The 18,387-nt window shown below is 38.5% G+C and overlaps 4 protein-coding genes across 5 annotated transcripts; 3 read left to right on the top strand and 1 right to left on the bottom strand.

Annotated features, from left to right (window-relative positions):
• The first annotated feature begins 25 nt into the window (after positions 1–25).
• Positions 26–4,277, top strand: mtg1 (mitochondrial ribosome-associated GTPase 1). 2 transcript variants are annotated; one of them, XM_069658802.1, is made up of 11 exons: positions 26–524; positions 675–741; positions 1,491–1,593; positions 1,683–1,769; positions 1,870–1,926; positions 2,149–2,239; positions 2,328–2,389; positions 2,472–2,568; positions 2,685–2,766; positions 2,881–2,993; positions 3,977–4,277. In XM_069658802.1, the coding sequence occupies exons 1-11, from the start codon at positions 422–424 to the stop codon at positions 4,072–4,074; spliced, it is 960 nt and encodes a 319-aa protein (XP_069514903.1). In that variant the 5' UTR covers positions 26–421; the 3' UTR covers positions 4,075–4,277. The 2 variants fall into 2 exon arrangements, with proteins under 2 accessions (XP_069514903.1, XP_069514902.1); XM_069658801.1 differs by having other exon boundaries at positions 433–741.
• A 70-nt stretch (positions 4,278–4,347) lies between these two features.
• sprn (shadow of prion protein) lies at positions 4,348–7,591 on the bottom strand. Its single transcript, XM_069658975.1, has 2 exons — positions 7,544–7,591; positions 4,348–6,772 (listed from the first exon to the last, which is right to left on the bottom strand). The coding sequence occupies exon 2, from the start codon at positions 6,770–6,772 to the stop codon at positions 6,305–6,307; it is 468 nt and encodes a 155-aa protein (XP_069515076.1). The 5' UTR covers positions 7,544–7,591; the 3' UTR covers positions 4,348–6,304.
• Positions 7,592–8,507: 916 nt separating this feature from the next.
• echs1 (enoyl CoA hydratase, short chain, 1, mitochondrial) lies at positions 8,508–12,259 on the top strand. Its single transcript, XM_069658861.1, has 8 exons — positions 8,508–8,657; positions 9,709–9,906; positions 10,015–10,142; positions 10,383–10,482; positions 10,598–10,702; positions 11,411–11,530; positions 11,625–11,692; positions 11,789–12,259. The coding sequence occupies exons 1-8, from the start codon at positions 8,567–8,569 to the stop codon at positions 11,852–11,854; spliced, it is 876 nt and encodes a 291-aa protein (XP_069514962.1). The 5' UTR covers positions 8,508–8,566; the 3' UTR covers positions 11,855–12,259.
• A 3,308-nt stretch (positions 12,260–15,567) lies between these two features.
• Positions 15,568–17,601, top strand: fuom (fucose mutarotase). The gene is made up of 6 exons (XM_069659069.1): positions 15,568–15,652; positions 15,854–15,922; positions 16,026–16,096; positions 16,176–16,274; positions 16,369–16,442; positions 17,318–17,601. The coding sequence occupies exons 1-6, from the start codon at positions 15,568–15,570 to the stop codon at positions 17,397–17,399; spliced, it is 480 nt and encodes a 159-aa protein (XP_069515170.1). The 3' UTR covers positions 17,400–17,601.
• Positions 17,602–18,387: the final 786 nt, after the last annotated feature.

Below are 18,387 nucleotides of genomic sequence, written 5' to 3'. Positions count from 1 at the left end.
TCCATGTGCAAACCATTTTTTTAATTTTGATTTCTTCTAAATGGTCACTTTTGTTAGATCTGGAGGTCTGTAGTTTTTCTGTTAAATTTTTCTATGTCCAATAACATCAGATTACGACAGTAGATTCAGTTCCTATACGATGTATGTCCAAGAGAAAGTGTTTAAATCATAGGCTTAAATCAATTCCGAGTGTTTTGTCAGCAAAAAACATAAAACGCAGAAAAAGAGGGACGTTTTTTATTTTGTTTTTGACCGCGGAACCCTTTTAACGGTCGGACTGCAGTTTCTAGTCGGCATGTAAACAGTGTAGCACAGCATCAACACGTCTAGTGCAGAGAAGCTAGTTGTTAGGCGGTCAGAAAAACTCTTCCATTAACAGAAATGAATCTCAATTCAAGTCTATTTTAAAATAACGGCAGCCATGAAACTGTACCAGGCTCTCCGTAATGTCGCCAAGTTCAGAACCATTTTCGATTTCGGTGAACGGGAAGTGGCTCACTGGTTCCCTGGACACATGGCTAAAGGTGACATTTTGGCTTAAAGTTATCAACAGAATATTTAAATGTGTGTAATTCGTATATACATGTTTGTGTTTTATGTAAAACACGCAGTCATATATGTAATAAAACTTAATCGTCGTATAGATGGTGCAACAGTTCATGTGTCTGTTACAGGTCTAAAGCAGATGAGAGCCAGTCTGAAGAGTGTGGACTGCATCATAGAGGTCCATGATGCCAGAATATCCTTTTTTAGAATGTAGAAGAAACAGTGCATTCTTTTTTAAAATAACATATTTAACATAATTATATATATTACCTCATCAAATATTAGTATAATCTCCTGGTAGTGCCTGCCAGTTGATGCCTGCTGTTATAATAACAATATATATTTAGCACCTTTCCCAAAACAGGTTGAAAAAGTCATGGTTTAGTAGAATAACTAATCACAAATTGAAAGAAATCAGTTTATCATAGTAGAGAGAAAGCATAAAAGAGTTGTCAGATATCTGTGAGCCTTTCCGGAGTTTACCTGAATTGTTTTTTTTTTTTAGAATTCTTTTAAAATAGTTCTTTTAAATTAATTTGATTTATTATTCTATTTATTTATTTATATTATTATTACTTATTTATAATATCTGCCTGTGATCATGATTTTATGACATGTCTGTTCTGCTTTGCTGCCTTTTAAAGCACTTTGTTACTTGGATTTTGAAGAGTGCTCTTGAAATAAAGGTTAATATTATTATTCATATAACTTTTTTTTGTAGACCAAGTGTGCCATTGTTCAAATATGTTCCTTTAATTATTTTCCTAAAAGTAGTCAGAAGCTATATGAAGAACTCACTTATTTCACAGAGAGCACTTTAAAATATTTTTTAAATTTCATTATTATTTTAGTTTTGTGCTTGTATGCTTGTTATTCCTAAAAAATGTTTTAAAGCATTTTACGACTGAAATGAAAAACTGCTTCTTCTTTAACATTGAGCACATCCCCTTATCTGGGAGAAACCCTGTGTTTCGGGAGAGTCTCGATGTCAAACCACATGTGCTCATTCTCAACAAGATGGACCTTGCTGATCTGTCCAAAAAACAGGTAAAACATCTGGCTGCAGTTTTAGCAGTTTCCCATCGTCAAAATCTTAAAATCTTTCATGAAATTATGACTTTACGTTTATGTTGCAGCGAATCCTGAAGAAGCTAGAGAAACATGGGATTAGGAATGTTCTGTTTACAGACTCTTTAAAGCAGAGGGACGACAATGTCAAAAAGGTAAAGGTCATCTTCACTTAAAACTGTAGTTTGACTGTTTGCATCAGGTGATGTAGAATAAAGATTATGAGCATGAATGTGTAATTTGCTTTCTTTGTAGTTGGTGCCAATGGTTGTGGAAATAATTGAGAGCCAGCCACGCTTTAACAGAGAGGAGGTATGCTTTCACGTTGGTCTCTATAATTTCTGTTACATAAAGCTCAATATATAAACCAATAACAACAATTCCCTACATGTGGTACAGGACAAATTCCATATTAAATCTTTTGTTTTCACCTTTATATGTGTTGTATTACTTGCACCATTTAGATTTTTGAGTTGATTGAGTATAAAAGCTAAAATATTAGCCGTGCTCTAATGTTGCTATTTTATCTTTCAGAACACAAATTTGTGCCTGATGGTGATCGGAGTGCCCAATGTGGGGAAGTCGTCTCTTATTAACTCTTTAAGAAGAACAAACTTGAAAAAAGGTATGTGTAAAATAAAGTAGTTGACAGATTTTTACACTGACATTAAAATAAATTAAAATTTAACATGTTAATTTCACACCAATCTCAGGTCGTGCATCTCGAGTAGGAGGGGAACCAGGTATAACTAAAGCAGTCCTGACTAAAATTCAGGTGAGCATGCTTGTGTGAGTGTGTTTATTAGTTCATTTTGTGTGTTTATCTCTACAGTACACGTAGCTGTCTTTGTCCTCAGGTGTGTGAGCGACCCATAATGCACCTGCTGGACACGCCCGGAGTCTTGCCTCCTAAGATTGAGAGTGTAGAAACTGGCATGAAGCTAGCTTTATGTGGTGAGCAGAACTGATGTGTTCCAACATATCAATTACTGTTATTCAGGAAACACCATGTAGAAACCTCGTCGTACTCTTTAAGAGGTGTGTTAGATATTTTTTCTTTCCCTCTCCAGGAACTATCCTGGACCATTTAGTGGGTGAAGACATTATCGCTGATTACTTACTTTATTCGCTGAACAGGCTTGAGAAGTTCAGGTGCGATTTTTTTCCCCCTACATTATGATGATGAATTAACTTTAACATGAGCAGTGTCCTCCTTTTGCTTTACCTTACTGTGATTGATTACTGTATGTGTGTGTTTTTGTGCAGTTATGTAGAGAGGTATGACCTCCAAGAGCCAAGTGACAACATCCAGCATGTCCTTAAACGCATCGCTGTAAAACTTGGAAAGACTCAAAGGGTCAAAGCCATTACTGGAGTGGGTAAGGAAGTTCTTCACGTATGGAGAGTCCTGCTACATACATTATTACTGACTAGCTGGTTATTAGTTTAACTGATTTAAAGGAACAGACTGACATTTTGGGAAACACACTTACTTGCTGCATACTTAATCTACGTCAGTGAACCTATTCACCTATTTTTAACATCTTTTCACTGATTTGACTCAGGTTTTACTTCGCTCTCTATGTACAAGCATTAAACATTAGATATTGAACTAAAAACTACAAGCCTACATTAAACACTAAACAAGCTACGAGAGACAATAGTGCAATGATGAAGAGTGAAAAGGATGCTGAAATAATATGAAAAATATATATATAACTATGCTACGGATGACATGAGGTAGATAATGATCCTGATCTGTACATGTTTGTGTAATACTTTCTAACGAAAAATCTTATATTCTGCCTTTTAACTGTCTAACGTACAACTTTGCTAATGAAGAAGTAAACAAGGGGTCTACGGTCCTTGGCTGTGAATCATGTAACAGAATCTGACCTGGTGACAGCAGTGAGAGGCATTAAAAATATCCTTAGGAGCGCTGGTTCAGTTTAATGAATAGAGCAGGCGCCCCATGTACAGAGGCTACAGTCCTCGACGCACTGATCGCAGGCTCGACTCCCGGTCTGCCGATCATTTGGTGCATGTCATCCCCCACTCTCTACTCCCCATATTTCCTGTCCATCTTCAATTGTCCTATCAAATAAAGGCCAAAAGTCAAAAAAATAAACATATATATATACAAGTCAATCTTCAGGCTGATGGTCTGGTTTGCTTTTTGAAGTCATCAGTCATTACCAAATCTCCTTACTCCTATTCCTTAAACATCAAGAAAGACCTTTAAACATATTGCTTTGTCTTAATATGCACCATATTAACATATCTAACTAGTGCTAATGTAGGAACCAGACCTGCTTGTAAACATTTGGGCACTCTTAATTCAGTTTGTTTTTTTCTCCCTCAGGTAACATCACTGTCACCGTGCCAAACTACACAGCAGCTGCTTACGATTTTATACGAGCCTTCAGGAAAGGAGAGCTGGGGCAAGTAATGCTGGACTGAGGCGGAGACTTTCTAAGGAAAGTAATCGAATAATCCATGACTGTTTCTGGCTTTGGACTAACCCTGGAAGAATTTATTTTCAACCACATAAGTGTCATGCCTTTGAAATTTTGGGACAAGATTAAACGTGTTTTCTAAATGAATGACGTAAAAGTCACCAAAGCTCTGTATCCACTGTAAATAAAATAAATTAATTTAATCCGTGAAAGACATTTTGTTCTCAGCTTTACTTTTTTGATACATGAGGCAAAAATCAAATAACACATGGTGTAAACAGGATATTTATTAGCATAAAGACAGTGATAACAAACTCTTTAAATATTATGTACATAAGTTTTGTAGAATATAACAGAGTGCACTTGTAGATGTGGAACAGTCTGTTGCTCCTGAGTGTCTTCTGCATGTAAAAATCTCCTCTGGGATGATGGACAGACTTTGGAAACCTTAAGAAACATGAATAACAGTGAGAGCAGCAGTTTGTTTGCTAGTGTCCCTCTCGGCCCTGACAGGGTTTGTACACAGGTCGGAGAACTGAGTAAGCTAAATTTCAAGTGTTATAAAAGGGTATGAATTGCACCAAATTTGAAGATGATTGTGAAAAATGCAGTTAAGCTTTCCAAATACTCTTATTTTCCTTCTTCTTATATTCAGTGTTGATATAAGTTTTGTTAAAAAAGAAAAGAGGTGGGGGAATACAAATATAATTTTCTAAAAGAAGAGAGTCCAATTAAATATATATTTTAAAAAATAATGTGGCAGTTTTAATCCCGTGGGAAGAATAATGCTGGTGCCAACTAGTACTTTCTTTTACTCTTAATCATAGAAACTTTAAGGAATGACCGATCACCTGACAAGTAAAATAATTTATCTCAGCTGTTCTGAGCAGTCATTCACTTCACATTTTTTTCTATAAAAAAATAAATATTTTGGCACACTATTGAGTTTGGCAGTAGAATTAAATTGGCAACCAGTAGAACAATATCGCTCTTTTTAAAGGCTATTTAATATATTCAAACGGCGGCCATTTTCCTATGATGTCACGTTTACGGTGGTGGGCTCATATGCTTTTGTACTGCTGTCTGTTAAGTTATCTGACAACTGTTACTGTCAGGAACTGAAAATCAGTTTGGACATGGAGCTACATTTCAAGTTAAAACAACATTTTAAATGACTCATTGGCTAACTGGCATTCAACCACTACTTCGCTAACATTGTCACCTCAGCTTTAGCTACACCATAGGATGGGAAAGGCGTAACTTCATAAGCTTAGGGTAGAGCCCCCTTACTGTTAGCTCGCTAACAAGATATGTAGGAATTTGTGGAATGCTAACATTGGCTGTTTTTGACTTAGCTGTCGTATGTGGTTTTACCTTGAAATATGGCCCAATTTTAATCTGGATTTTCACTATGTAATGTCTTTTGTAACTGATCTATTGTGAATTTGAGTTTTTTACTGTTAAAAGATTTTTCCACAGTGTTAGCTCCACACAATACGATAGGAAAGGTGTGAATTTCTAGCTAACGGTAGAGTTAGCTGGGTAAGGTCAGGGTGCTATAGCTGTTGTGACCTATCTGTCTGTACCAATGACTGTATATATAGATCTACACTACCAGTCAAAAGGTTGGACACACTTTCCCATTCACTTGTATGAGAAAATGTGTCCAAACTTTTGACTGGTAGTGTATATCTGTAGATATCTTTTTATACAGTCCATGGTCTGCATAAATACGTGGTTTTTGACTATAAGCTTTGCAAACTGTAACATTATAACAGCATTTTAGCTTCCCACCCCGAGCGTGAGGTCTGGGAAAAATGGCCGCCGTGTGAATATGGTGAATTTGATTTTTTTTCTGGTAAAGACATTTTCCGCTGTTAGACGTGGGAAAAAGCTATAGGCAAGGAGACTAATATACTTGTTGAGTTCACTCCAAGTTTTCTGTCACATTACGACTGACGTAGGTTTGAAAAAGGCGCATTCGCTGAGAAGTGAAAAGTCACATTGAACACTGTGCTGGTAATGTACATGTTTGTTTGTTGGTTTAGATGATTATATGTGTAAAAACATACAGTACAGTGATGGTTTTCTGTTATTGTTTTGTCTTCACACCACTGTGTTGCACCTCTAACTGGTCTTCTCAGTGCAGATTTCAGCCAGTCCCACACGTTATAGTCAAATCCAGGGTAGGCTTAGACTGAATCAGGGATTTATTCCCAAAATAACCTGAACTTCTACAGTAAACTGTCCAGAAAGAGTCCATACTTTTGGGTAAATGTTGCAATAATGATAGAAACCAGCTGGGAGAGAGACGATCCATTTTGAGTGGAGCCTGACATCAGTGCATCAAAGTAATTGGTCCTGTTGTAGTAATCAAGCTCTTCGTCTGAGTTGTCGGCGTTGCTGCGGCGGTAGGCAGAGGCGTACCATTTATCTGCTGATAATGCCACTGCTGCCCCTGCTGCTGCTGCAGCAGCCACCCTCACCGGGGATGACCGCCCTGCTGCCCTGAAGCGGGAGCGGGTCCCACCGTAGGCACCCCCTCCCCGGTAAGTCCCCGCGTTGGAGCTGCGGGAGGAGGTGCCTCGGGAGGAGCCCCTGGAGCCTCCACGACCGCCCTTGGACAGGACGGGCTCACACAGGAAAGCAGAGAGCAGGAGAAAAGTCCAGCATGTTGCAACCACCTGGTTCATTCCTGGCATCTGTGCATGAAGGAGACATAATGGAGGATGACATTTTAGGCTGACCTTTGCTGGATAACCTGCACCTTTAATTGGTGAAATGAAGAAACCATCAATCAAGCTTTTAAACACAAAGAATTTTCATTTGTTTTCAGGTGGCAGGACACTACAGAAAACAGCTTCAGCTTTCTACTTGCTGGTCAATACCGTATAAAATCCCTCTCAGCCATTGTGACATAACATGGTCTCCCCACATAGAAGAGCTCAGGTTGTTCTCCTGATCAACAAATGTGAGATGTCCGTGTGATGTTCAGTGTTGTTTTTTAATATGGACTTCAGAAAGACATCTTCATCTCTGTGTTGCAGATTGTTGCTCGGCATTAAAGTGGGTCATGTAAAAATAAATATGCTCACCAGTGAAAAATGCAGTTGGCTCTTAGCCTTAAATGTATGAAAAAATGTCCATGTATGAACGATTACAAAGAAAAGGCAAAACATGGCATTTTGTCAGTAGTAACAGGCCATCATTTGACAGCATCGTTGAGATCTCACAGGCCATCAAGAAGAAATATACATCATATTTTCATTAGTACGATGTAGATAAATGTTTTGCAAATGCATCTACAATTTAAATGCATGCAGGCAAAATATACATCTCACATTACTCTCATAAATTAGCCTGTGTGCTACTTTAATGAATCCAGAAGGAATCGTCATTTAGAATCCAAATGAAATGTATGCATATACAACAATGATCGTGTTATTCAATATTTCCGAATGGCTTATTCTTACCGTATTTCCGTGTGTTTTTATCCTTGCTTGTATTTTTTGAGGAGGAAAGATGAAAGGAGATTGTCACAGACGATGGAGGCTCGTGCACAGACAGGACTGCGAGAACGCGCAGCGCGGTCAGGAAGAGTCTCATAGGAGGAACATTTCTGTCAGTCACGAGCTTATTAAAATCTATTCTTGGATTTTATAGCCTACCTTTAATATTATTTTTTTGAGATGTTCTGGTTGATTTATTTCTTCATCTCCTTAACGCAAAAGGTGCTGAGGTTACCTTGACGATAAAATGTTGCTAACGCTAAGGCTTCGTGATGATTAATAAAATAAAGATGTAACAAAATAAAGGAATTTGATATAAATATACATGGACCTTTTATGTTATAATTTTGTGAGTAATCTTACCTTGGTATTTTTTGGACAATACCCACTTTACCAAATCTGCGTATTTCCTCATACTTTCACAAAAACCTTAAAAATGTGTAGCTTTTTACATTATCGATTTTTACGGTGCACGGAACATGTTATAAAGTACCACATTATCTAGATAATCTTGATAATAATTTATTTTTAGTTATTCATTTTGTCAATTTTACAGGAATGTATGTTTGACAAATATTACGAATTTGAATCGTGCTTCATGGTAGCTTTAATACAATCTCTATAATATAGCCGACAATGTCTTATAGTCGTTATGGATTTATATATCTATAATATCTATTAATAATGAGCACTGAAGAGTACAATAAAGGAAGAAATCGATAATAATATTAACTGCTTTCCTTAACTCAGTTCTTATTCAAATAAAGATTCGATTTCATTTTATTTAAAGTAAAATTGTTCAATAAGCCTAGCAGGTAATTCCACACTGCTCTGCACGTCGCGGACACCAGATGGCGCTAATGCGACTTCCTTAAACATTCCTCCTCATAAAACCACCAACGAAGAAGACGCAACAGGAAAAGAGCTGCCAGCGATCTTGGAGCAAGTTCACTCACTCACTGTAAACAGACTGCCTTCGTCGCTATCATGGCTTTCCTCTGCAGAAATGCTGCTTTGCTCCTGAAGTCCTCCAGAGCAGCACCTGCCGCCCTGTCTGCTGCACGTCTCTACAGCTCAGGTGTGTTTAAAAACGAGTGCAGGGTCAGTTTATTGTCGATTAGATTAAATAGCCCTGCCACAATGTCAAGAAACCTGCGTCACTAAATGTGCGACGCACGTGAAACAGGTAGACTGCAAGCGCACTAAGTTTGCTGTAACATTTTTACATGTGTGTATATTGTTATGCACCACAAAACGTTTAAATGCTGAAATTAAAGGAAGATATTTTCATGACGTGTTGTTGACATGAGGGACGGTACTGTGTACAGGGAAATTCCACCCTAAAATGGAATTCACAGGTGTTCATTATAGTACAGTTCAGATATAAGATTTGGATTTGAAGCTGTTCAATTTGATGTATGATTTATTTATGGATTGCATAAGTAAAATAATCAAAGTTATAAGTAAACGGGTAAACACTTATTGACAGTATGGTCCCAAGATGTTAGAATACAAAACAACAGACATACAACTTAAAACAGTAGTTAGAATATAACTCAGTCAAATGTTAACAACTATATGTGACAGCGTTGATTGCCCATTTTCAATTAATCAGCTCCCAAACGTGTCACCAAGTAAGTCTTGATTGATTTCCATTTCTTTGACAGACTTGTATGGTTGCCTTCAAGGCCATACATACATAAATAAGAGTCTTGATTCTGTATCTTTTCTCCTCAAGACCTGTCAGGGGCCTCAAAGGTCTCTGTAAGGCCTTGACACACGGCTGTTACAGTTGATCTTGCACCTTTTCTTGAATGATTAACCTGGAATTGACTGTGCAATGAGGATTAGACAGCTTAGCTCAGACCACTTTCGTGACCTTTCACCTGGTTGAGGCATAATTTTCATATGCTTCTTTCAAGTGCTTAAAAAAAGTTATATTTTTATGATAACAATAAATCTAGATCATACTGTCCATACTGGTTTTCAATCATACTTTGATACTTTTGTCGGTATTAGAATGAAAAAGGTATAAAATGTATGGTATTTAAAAGGTCCAAAAAACCTTCAAAACCTTGGTACCTTATTACCTTTATATATGCCATCATGTTTGTTCTCTCTCCATGTAGGGGGTCAGTATGAGTACATTTTGGTGGAAAAGCGAGGTGAGAAGAGTAACGTGGGTTTCATCCAGCTGAACCGACCCAAGGCTCTGAACGCTCTGTGTGACGGGCTGATGAGGGAGGTGGGACAGGCTCTGGATGCCTTTGAAGCTGATGGTGAAGTTGGAGCGATCGTCATCACAGGCAGTGACCGAGCCTTTGCAGGTAGTGGAACAGAGTGTGTTTTCGGTGCTTTGTATAAAGTTTTAGTTCTATGAGAGTGTAAAATAATGTGTTTATTTTGATTCTATAAGCTTTTTTTGTGTTTTCCAGCGGGGGCAGACATTAAAGAGATGCAGAACCGAACCTTCCAAGAGTGTTACGGTGGAAACTTCCTGGCTCACTGGAACAGAGTGTCCACCGTCAGGAAGCCTGTGATCGCAGCTGTCAATGGGTTCGCTGTGAGTGTCCTATTTTATTTAGTTTTTCTCATTTCTTTTTTTAACTGAGGAGAGTTACTTTGTCCGATTAAAGATAGATAACATAATTACGAAAATTGTTTTTGTACATTAGGCCACAAAATGTAGCTCAAACACTATGTATGAATTATTTGATCAGATCAGGATGAACAAAATGTAAATAATCTATTTCTCTCTCATACAGATACTCTGTATTTAATACTGTGTTTTTTGCTGTTGCAGCTGGGCGGAGGCTGTGAGCTGGCGATGATGTGTGATATCATCTATGCCGGAGAGAAGGCACAGTTTGGCCAACCAGAGATCCTGCTGGGGACTATTCCTGGTAAGAAGATTAATTTACTTTTCCACTATTCTCCTCTACAGACTTCACATCCTTGTAAAAATGTCACGGGTTGTTGATTTAGAATCAGCTGGTCATGATGTCTGTCTCCTTGCAGGAGCGGGTGGCACCCAACGGCTGACACGTGCTGTGGGAAAGTCTCTGGCTATGGAGCTGGTTCTTACAGGGGACAAAATTAATGCACAAGATGCCAAGCAGTCAGGTAACAGCAGTGATGGAGGCTGTTGGTGCTGAAAGTCTCGAAGATTTTCATTTAAATAAATGTCTGTTTAGTCACTATCTATCACCAAATGAGGTAACACAATGGTGATTGAGCCTATGGCCCTCTGATGAAAGCCTTTGCATTTGCAGTATTACAGACTGGGTGTCTGTGGCGACTTTCGTGGAAAAAATCACAAGCGGCGCCCAGTTAGTGACGCGTTTACCATCAGCCAGCAGTGGTTGGTCTGTCAGAGAGGGTAGGCGGAGCTAAGCGGCTGCTTTTCCGCTCTCTGCAAGTGTTGCGAGTAAACAGTAATCTACTATGGCTGAACAAAGAAAGAAAAGATCGATGACTACAGATACAACTTCAAAAATAAGTGAAAATCCACGTTCCACGCTCAGATGAAGGAAAACAGTCTGAAAAGGAAAGTGACCGTCAGCGAGGAAAATCAAGAGTTACAACCGGAGCCATCTGGTTATATTGGGAAGTGTCCTCCCGCAATTAATGTATATTGCCATTAGGGGGCGCCCAAGAGAACGAAACAGAAATCAGTTTAAATGAAAATCTTGGAGATTATTACTTTGACTCAAGTAAGGGATTTGAATACTCTCTCCACCTCTAACAGAGATGCTAGACTTTTAGCTGCGTACATTTAACCAAAGATGAGACATGTGCTTAGTTGATTCCGTGTTTCTGTGTGTTTCCCAGGTTTGGTGAGTAGAATTTTTCCTGTGGACCAGTTGGTGTCTGAAGCTGTAAAATGTGGAGAGAAAATTGCTTCCAACTCCAAGCTGGTCTCTGCTATGGCTAAAGAGGCTGTAAATGCAGGTGTGTAAACTGATTACAAAAAGTATAATATCTTTAAACCTGCAAATTTGATAAGTTTCAGTTTTATTTGACCTGTTCCTCTGTGTGGTTTCAGCTTTTGAGCTGACATTGGCTGAAGGAAACCGTTTGGAAAAGCGTTTGTTCCACTCCACCTTTGCCACAGTGAGTTTAAGAGCCCATTTGTGAGCGGGTGAGGGGGGGATGACTCTGATTTCTACAGTCCAGTCATGATGCTTCTGTCTGTGTTTTTTCCTGCAGGATGATCGTAAAGAAGGCATGACAGCGTTTGTGGAGAAGAGAAAGGCCAGTTTCCAGGACAAATAGAAAAAAACATCAAGTTTCTGCCAAAAACACTAAGATGCTGAGATCAGTGGGTCACTGCTTATCTGCAATAAGTCGAATGATGCAAAAATCCTGATTGTAGTGAAACATGCAAGCTGTTTAGGATTTGGCACTGAGTGAGTGCACAAGAGTGTCTTATCACAGCAAAGCCCCGCCCATAACAGAAAAGAAATGCAGTGTGGGTGCTGGAGTGCTGGGGTTTGTATGTGAAAACCTTTGATAACTGTGTTATAGTCGGTGTGTAATCAGAGTAATCGGTCATGATGCCTTTTTAATTTCACTTTACAACATTTGTCTGCACTTTGTTGGCAAATCATTTCTGTGTACATTTTACTAATAAAGCTCCAGAGTGGTTTTCAGTTGTGTAACTGAGACATGAGGTTTAAAAATCGGAAGATTTGTCGGCTGTATTTATTAACATGCTGCGAAATCAATCAATCCATTTTTATACTTAGCATCAAATCACAACAAAACTGACTTCATGATACTTTACATAAAGATCAATTCTAGATGGTACTCTTTGTCCCTTTGCTTGCAGAGAGCCAACCAGCAATGAGCAAACATGGAAAGGCAAGAAAAAATGTCTTTAAACAGGCAGAAACATCGAGCAGAACCAGGCTCATGGGTGGACAGCCATCTGCCGAGCAAGTGGGCAGAAAGAGAGAGATGGAAAAGGAAAAGACAAATAGACCAAGAGTGCAAAGTACACACTGCAACAAAAATAACTATATATATATATATATATATATATATATATATATATAGAGACTAATGAAAGCAATTCCAGTAATAGTATTAGAAATATGACGTTAGCAGCAGGCGGTCTTCAACAACGATTCACGGGAACCTGCAAGACATGGGGGAACAACAACTCCAGGTAAGATATAAAGTCAGTAACATGCATTAATGGGACATTAAGCTTAAGATAGAGTGTTCCTTAACTGCGTTTATAATATAAGATGATATAGAGTGATGTAATATATTCCCATGTGTCTTTTTGAAACTTTGATTTCAAAGGCAAGTTTCTAACATCTCTCTGAAATCCATTAAGTAGCTACAAACCTTAAACTTAAAGACCTAACTCAAAGAACAAGTCGATTCAGTTGCGTTCACCTTGCGTGTACCCAGTGTTCTTACCTCACACCACTAGATGGCGCCATTGCGCTGTTCCACAAACAAAGGTGCAGAAACTGGACGGGAACAATAAATAATACGAGCCTGTTGCGTTGACATGCGCCGGGTTTTATGCAAAAGAAAAGAGTGTAAAGTGACACGTGTTGAAATACTGTTAAAAAATAAATAAGGAAAACAACACAATTACCAGTAAGTATTTTGTTTTATAGCTAAATAAGAAACTTTATGTATAACAAAGAAAATCTGATTCTTAAATGTTTAATCAATACGATATTATGACCAACAATTTCTGCAAGTTGTATCTTTTACATACCAGTGAAGATGATTAATTGGGAAAGACTGCACCCTTCTCTAACGGGGGGATTATTTAGAGGAAATTATAACTATCTCAAAAAGTTACTGAAAAAACGTGTTTGGTAAATGAAAATAAAAGCCTTGGTGATCTGTAGCCTCTGTTAAATCTCGCTCATATTGGCTGAAAACCATAATTCTGACTTCAAAGAAAACACCAGAACAAATTTGGTTAGTGTGCGGCTTTCTTCCGCCGCTCCAATCATCACGAGGCACCTTTTTTCTCTCTGATCTTCACACGGCGGCGCCCCATATCTTCACAAGGCCATGGCCTAATTGATTTTTATTTTCATTCAATATTCCCCCTGGAGCTTGCTTTCTTGTCAGACCCCTGGAACAAAACTTTAAAAAGGAGGAGAGAAAAAAACTCGTCTTCTCTCTCCGCGGGGAAGCACAAAAGTCTGCAGAGAGAGGCCGAAAAGAAGCTCCTCTTTGAGGCTACCGAAAGGTCAAAATAATAAATGTAGACTCAATTGAGGCTCTCCACACGCACAAAGGGGGCAAAACGTTACATTTTGGCAGCGCAGACCCTCATAGCGTGATAAACTCATTTAAAAAAGCTGAAATAAAGAGAGAGCAGCATGGGTCCACAGAGGGAGAAAGGGGCTTTCAGCCCGGCAGACAGGCCTGGCTCCGGCGAGGGCCTTTTCTCCTGCCCAGCAGACTCCCGTCACTCTCCCGAAATCCCTCACATTGCCTTTTCCTGAACTACACCGCCTCTTTGCTTTTCCGTGCTGCTGAATTTGTCTCTGTTTTTACATCCAATTCACTTGTATTTTTAAAAGTTCACAATTTCCTACAAAGAAGGCCAAAAAGTGATGTACGGGAAAAATAAGCTATAAAACAGCCTACTGTAATGTTAAAAATAAAAAATACAAAAAATATAAAATTGTTACTGTAATTTGATGTTGGCTTATTTTTTCATGCACATAGCAGAAGGACGTAATATATTTTGGGTGGCATTAGGTGAAGAAGTGAATGTTAAAGAGATAAACAACAGTGTAGGTCTGGAGAGCAGAACTGTTATAAAAAATATGTTATACATTTTTGCAGATTAAAAACATGCAATAAAGTACCAACATATTTCTGCTGTTCATTATTGACTGCAGCTGTGTGAGGATTGTAAATCCAGTAGGGCCACTAGCCCGCTCTGCTAAACAGTGACTTGACTCCTATAAAAGCCTTTTTATAAGCAGATCTCCTGCTATTTTTTACAGGACCAGGATCTGCGGTCATGGAAAGGATTCCTCAGCATTTTTCTGCCATCCAGCTGAGAGTTTCTCTGGCTCAGATGGGGTGGTTTTCATCTGACAAATATTTTCATTATCTCACATTCTTGGCACCAGAGACTGTGTCGGAATAACACATTCACCGGTGTCTGCTTTGAATTATGCCCACCCAAGGGTGTCAGAAACAACACAGACTGAGGATTAACAGACTTTGCAGCCTATTAGACAAATGACACTATAGACTTTTTTAATAGCTACAAATAGGCCACTTCAAAGTTATTAAATAGGGGGGGGGGGAAGCCACTGCACATTTTGGGCATTAATTGAACCCAAAACATAAATATTTCCCAATTTTTAAGGCACATCATACAGCACACATCACCTGTCCTTTTACTATGCTTTTTAAAAAAAACATATTTTCAATTAAATAGCAATATATAATAATATATCTGTTTATTTGTGTTAGAAACAGGGCCTACATATAGAACATTTAATGTGTTTAAAATAAGGTTTGGGGTCTACAATATATTTTTTTTTTATTTATGTTTTTTGACAAATAGAATGGCACACTCATAGAAATAAAGAGTGATGTAAAGTCTGATAATATTAAGAAATTACAGGGAAAAAAGCTAACATTAACGGAGTCTCGTTCGTAGTCCTTCTAACCAATCAAATTAGGGTTCCTGATCACATGACGGATGTCCGCGCGTCTACAAAGATGATGACGTTTATTTCAAGTGGACTAAAATCCTTCGTCCGACCGACCGAAACATTAAACAGTCTGAAATTTTGTTTAAGGAAAACATAATATACCAATCGTACACGGTGTAAGACTTGTAACTCTAAAAATGACGCTGTTCTCTTATAAAGTTAGGCTTATCGGCGAGCATAGTTGGTCAAGGCGAAGACGGAAGTACGCTGCAGTAGTACTCTTGCTTCGCTTCAATGCTCTGCACTACTTTCTTCTCTGAAGCTGTCAGTATGGTCGTGCTGAAAGGAATCCCCTCTATTTTGTCACCTGAACTGCTGTATGCTCTCGCTAAAATGGGCCATGGAGATGAACTGGGTATGATGTTTAATTAAGTACACAAAGCTTGCGTGTTCTGTTGGATGTGCTGGCAGTGCTAGCTTAAAATGTTTGTAGTCACTGTAGGGCAGTAGGCTAATGCAAGTTCATGTTAGCACTAGTGTAAACAATAACCGAGCAGGACTTGTCTTACTGGATCATTAACCTGTATCTACAATGGAAAATCACTTTTTTTTTCAGTCCTTGCTGATGCAAACTTTCCAACATCTTCCATTTGTGCTTGTGGTCCAAAAGAGATAAGAGCTGATGGTATGTAAACACATCTATCTGTAAATAAAAGTGTTGGGTAAGTGTGTGGTTTGGAGTGAATTTATACAAGATTGTTCAAACTGTGTCTAATATTTATGTATAGGTTTGGGAATCCCACAGCTTTTGGAGGCAATTTTGAAGCTGTTGCCTCTGGATACTTACAAATCATCTCAGGTAAGAAATCATTTTCAGTGTCCCTAAGGGTACTTTGTTTTTTTCTTTTATTTAATTCTGTTCTAAAATGTTACCACAGGCTACAGTCATGGATCTGGTAGACAGTGACAAGCAGAGGGGTTTAGCTGTCCCCCTTTGGCTCACCTACGGTCAACTCATAGCTATGTCTGGATCTCCGGTAAAACACACCAGCCACCCAATGTTTAAAGAATTAAATAAGTGAATATGTGAATATTTTGACACTTTGTGTGTTAATTTGTGTTTACATGCAGGCTAATATTGAAACAATGGAAAGGTTTGCTTTCTACGAACGAGCCAAGAAAGCCTTCGCTGTTGTGGCAACAGGGTGTGTGTATTTTCTTGGCCTTTTAAAAAAATCATTTGTTAAATGTTTAATTCTATGTGTGCAGGAAGTGAAACAAAGCATGTGTCACTTAGGAAGACAAGGGAAACATTCTTTACCAAAGACGCCTCAAGATTTCATTTGATAGCCTTTTTACTGTCAGACAAGATACGAAGAAACATGCATCTGACATAACAATCACAGAACACAGCTTTCAAGGCCCTTCAACATACTTTTGATCTGGGTTAAGGCTCCGTATTAAATTTTAGGTGTGACTGGTGTACAAAAGAGTTTTTCAGTCTACAATCTTTTCAGCAGATTTTCATTGGGGTGTGCGGTTTTGACTTTATATTAGTGGGCATGCACTTACACCATTTGTTTTATTAATGTAGGACATTTTATAATCACCAAAGTAAAAAACAAGAGACAAAATTGTTTACTCGACAGAGGAGGAAATTTGTTTTGTCCAGGATAACAAACGGTCGATCATTACACACAAGTGTTTCTAATACAAAACCTGCTTGATTTTACATTATGGAATACAACAGGAGCTTTATTAGAGTCAGTTGGTGACCAAATACAATTTCCTCTGTGTTTTTGCATTATCACTCAACTCAAACACTTTGTTTCCGGCAAGTTTGTGCCTTGAAATTATTCAGAAATAATCTTCCCCGGTCACAGAATGTGAAATGTGTTGATAGTAGGACTTAAATGCTATTTTTATTTCACTTGATTTACTACATCATTTTCTGAAAATGTATAAAACGTGTGTGTTGATTCAGAGGTCTGGATCTAGCCTTATTTTACATACTATAATAACTTGTGTCTTTAATAATGCAGCTGATAAATATAAATACTGCCCTCTGCTCCATCTACAGGACAACAGCTCTGTATGGTAACCTGATCCTGAAGAAGGGGGTCATTCCTCCTGAGCTGCTGGAGACGTACAACAGATTTTAAAGTGATGATCTGTCAATATTGATTTTAATCACAGCTTTAATTCCTTCTAATGCAAATCAGGGAAAGGTGAAGATTTTTACAGAAAGGTAATTTATATTTTTGTTTAATTTCTGGCTGAAGATTTGAATTTAAAACATTTTCTTTTTTTATTTATTATAATTGTGATGTAAGTATGATCTAAGATTCTTAATTTCCTGTTTACTTGAAGCAGAAACACTTTTGTATTTTTGTATAAAACCTCTAAGTTGTATGTTTAAATAAATAAAGCACATGAAGTCTTTGATAAGTGTGTTTGAGTATCTTTATCATCAAATGACACTTGTGATTGTTTACCTGTTGCAGCGACACTGTGTTATAAAATCAGATTTTAAATAAGATCTGCACAGGCTGAGTTGTTGTTGAAGGATCACTGGTGGTAAAGATCATCCAGGTCTTCCTCTGGCTCGCTGTACTTCATCTGAGACGGCAGATCGACAGCAGCAGCAGCAGCTTTATCATCATCCTGATATGGGACCGGCTGCAGGAGGTCTTTGTGGTACAGCTCGTCCATGTCCTCTTCTGGTTCTGAGTATGAAACATGGACCTCTGCACCAGCTTGGTATTCAGCAACAAGTGGGGCCAGATACCCACCCAGCTGCTCCATCGCTTTGTGGTAGACTTCATCCCAGTCCTGCTCTGGCTCTTGGGCCACCTCAAAAACAGGATGGTCCACGTCGTCCTTATCCTCCTCTGCTTGCACAAACTTTGCCGGGACGTCTGCAGCAGGGAAGGCATCAAGGTTTTGGATTTGAACTTTAAGGAGATCAGCCATTGAAGGGTGGTACAGCTCATCCAAGTCTTCCTCCGCCTTCAGGTGCTGTTTGTCTCCTCCTCTGCCCATCATACTCTTCCAGATCTTCATGCTTGGGTCAACATCAAACTGAATATCATCCATGTCCTCTGGAGGCTCCACTTCCACTCCCCAGGACATTTTTCCATCCTCACCTAT

This window comes from Semicossyphus pulcher, unplaced genomic scaffold, assembly GCF_022749685.1.
Source record: "Semicossyphus pulcher isolate SPU_LCO1_2020_fin unplaced genomic scaffold, fSemPul1.0.p SCAF_12, whole genome shotgun sequence".
Lineage (NCBI taxonomy): Eukaryota > Metazoa > Chordata > Actinopteri > Labriformes > Labridae > Semicossyphus > Semicossyphus pulcher.
This window is presented reverse-complemented; position numbering and strand designations above follow the sequence as displayed.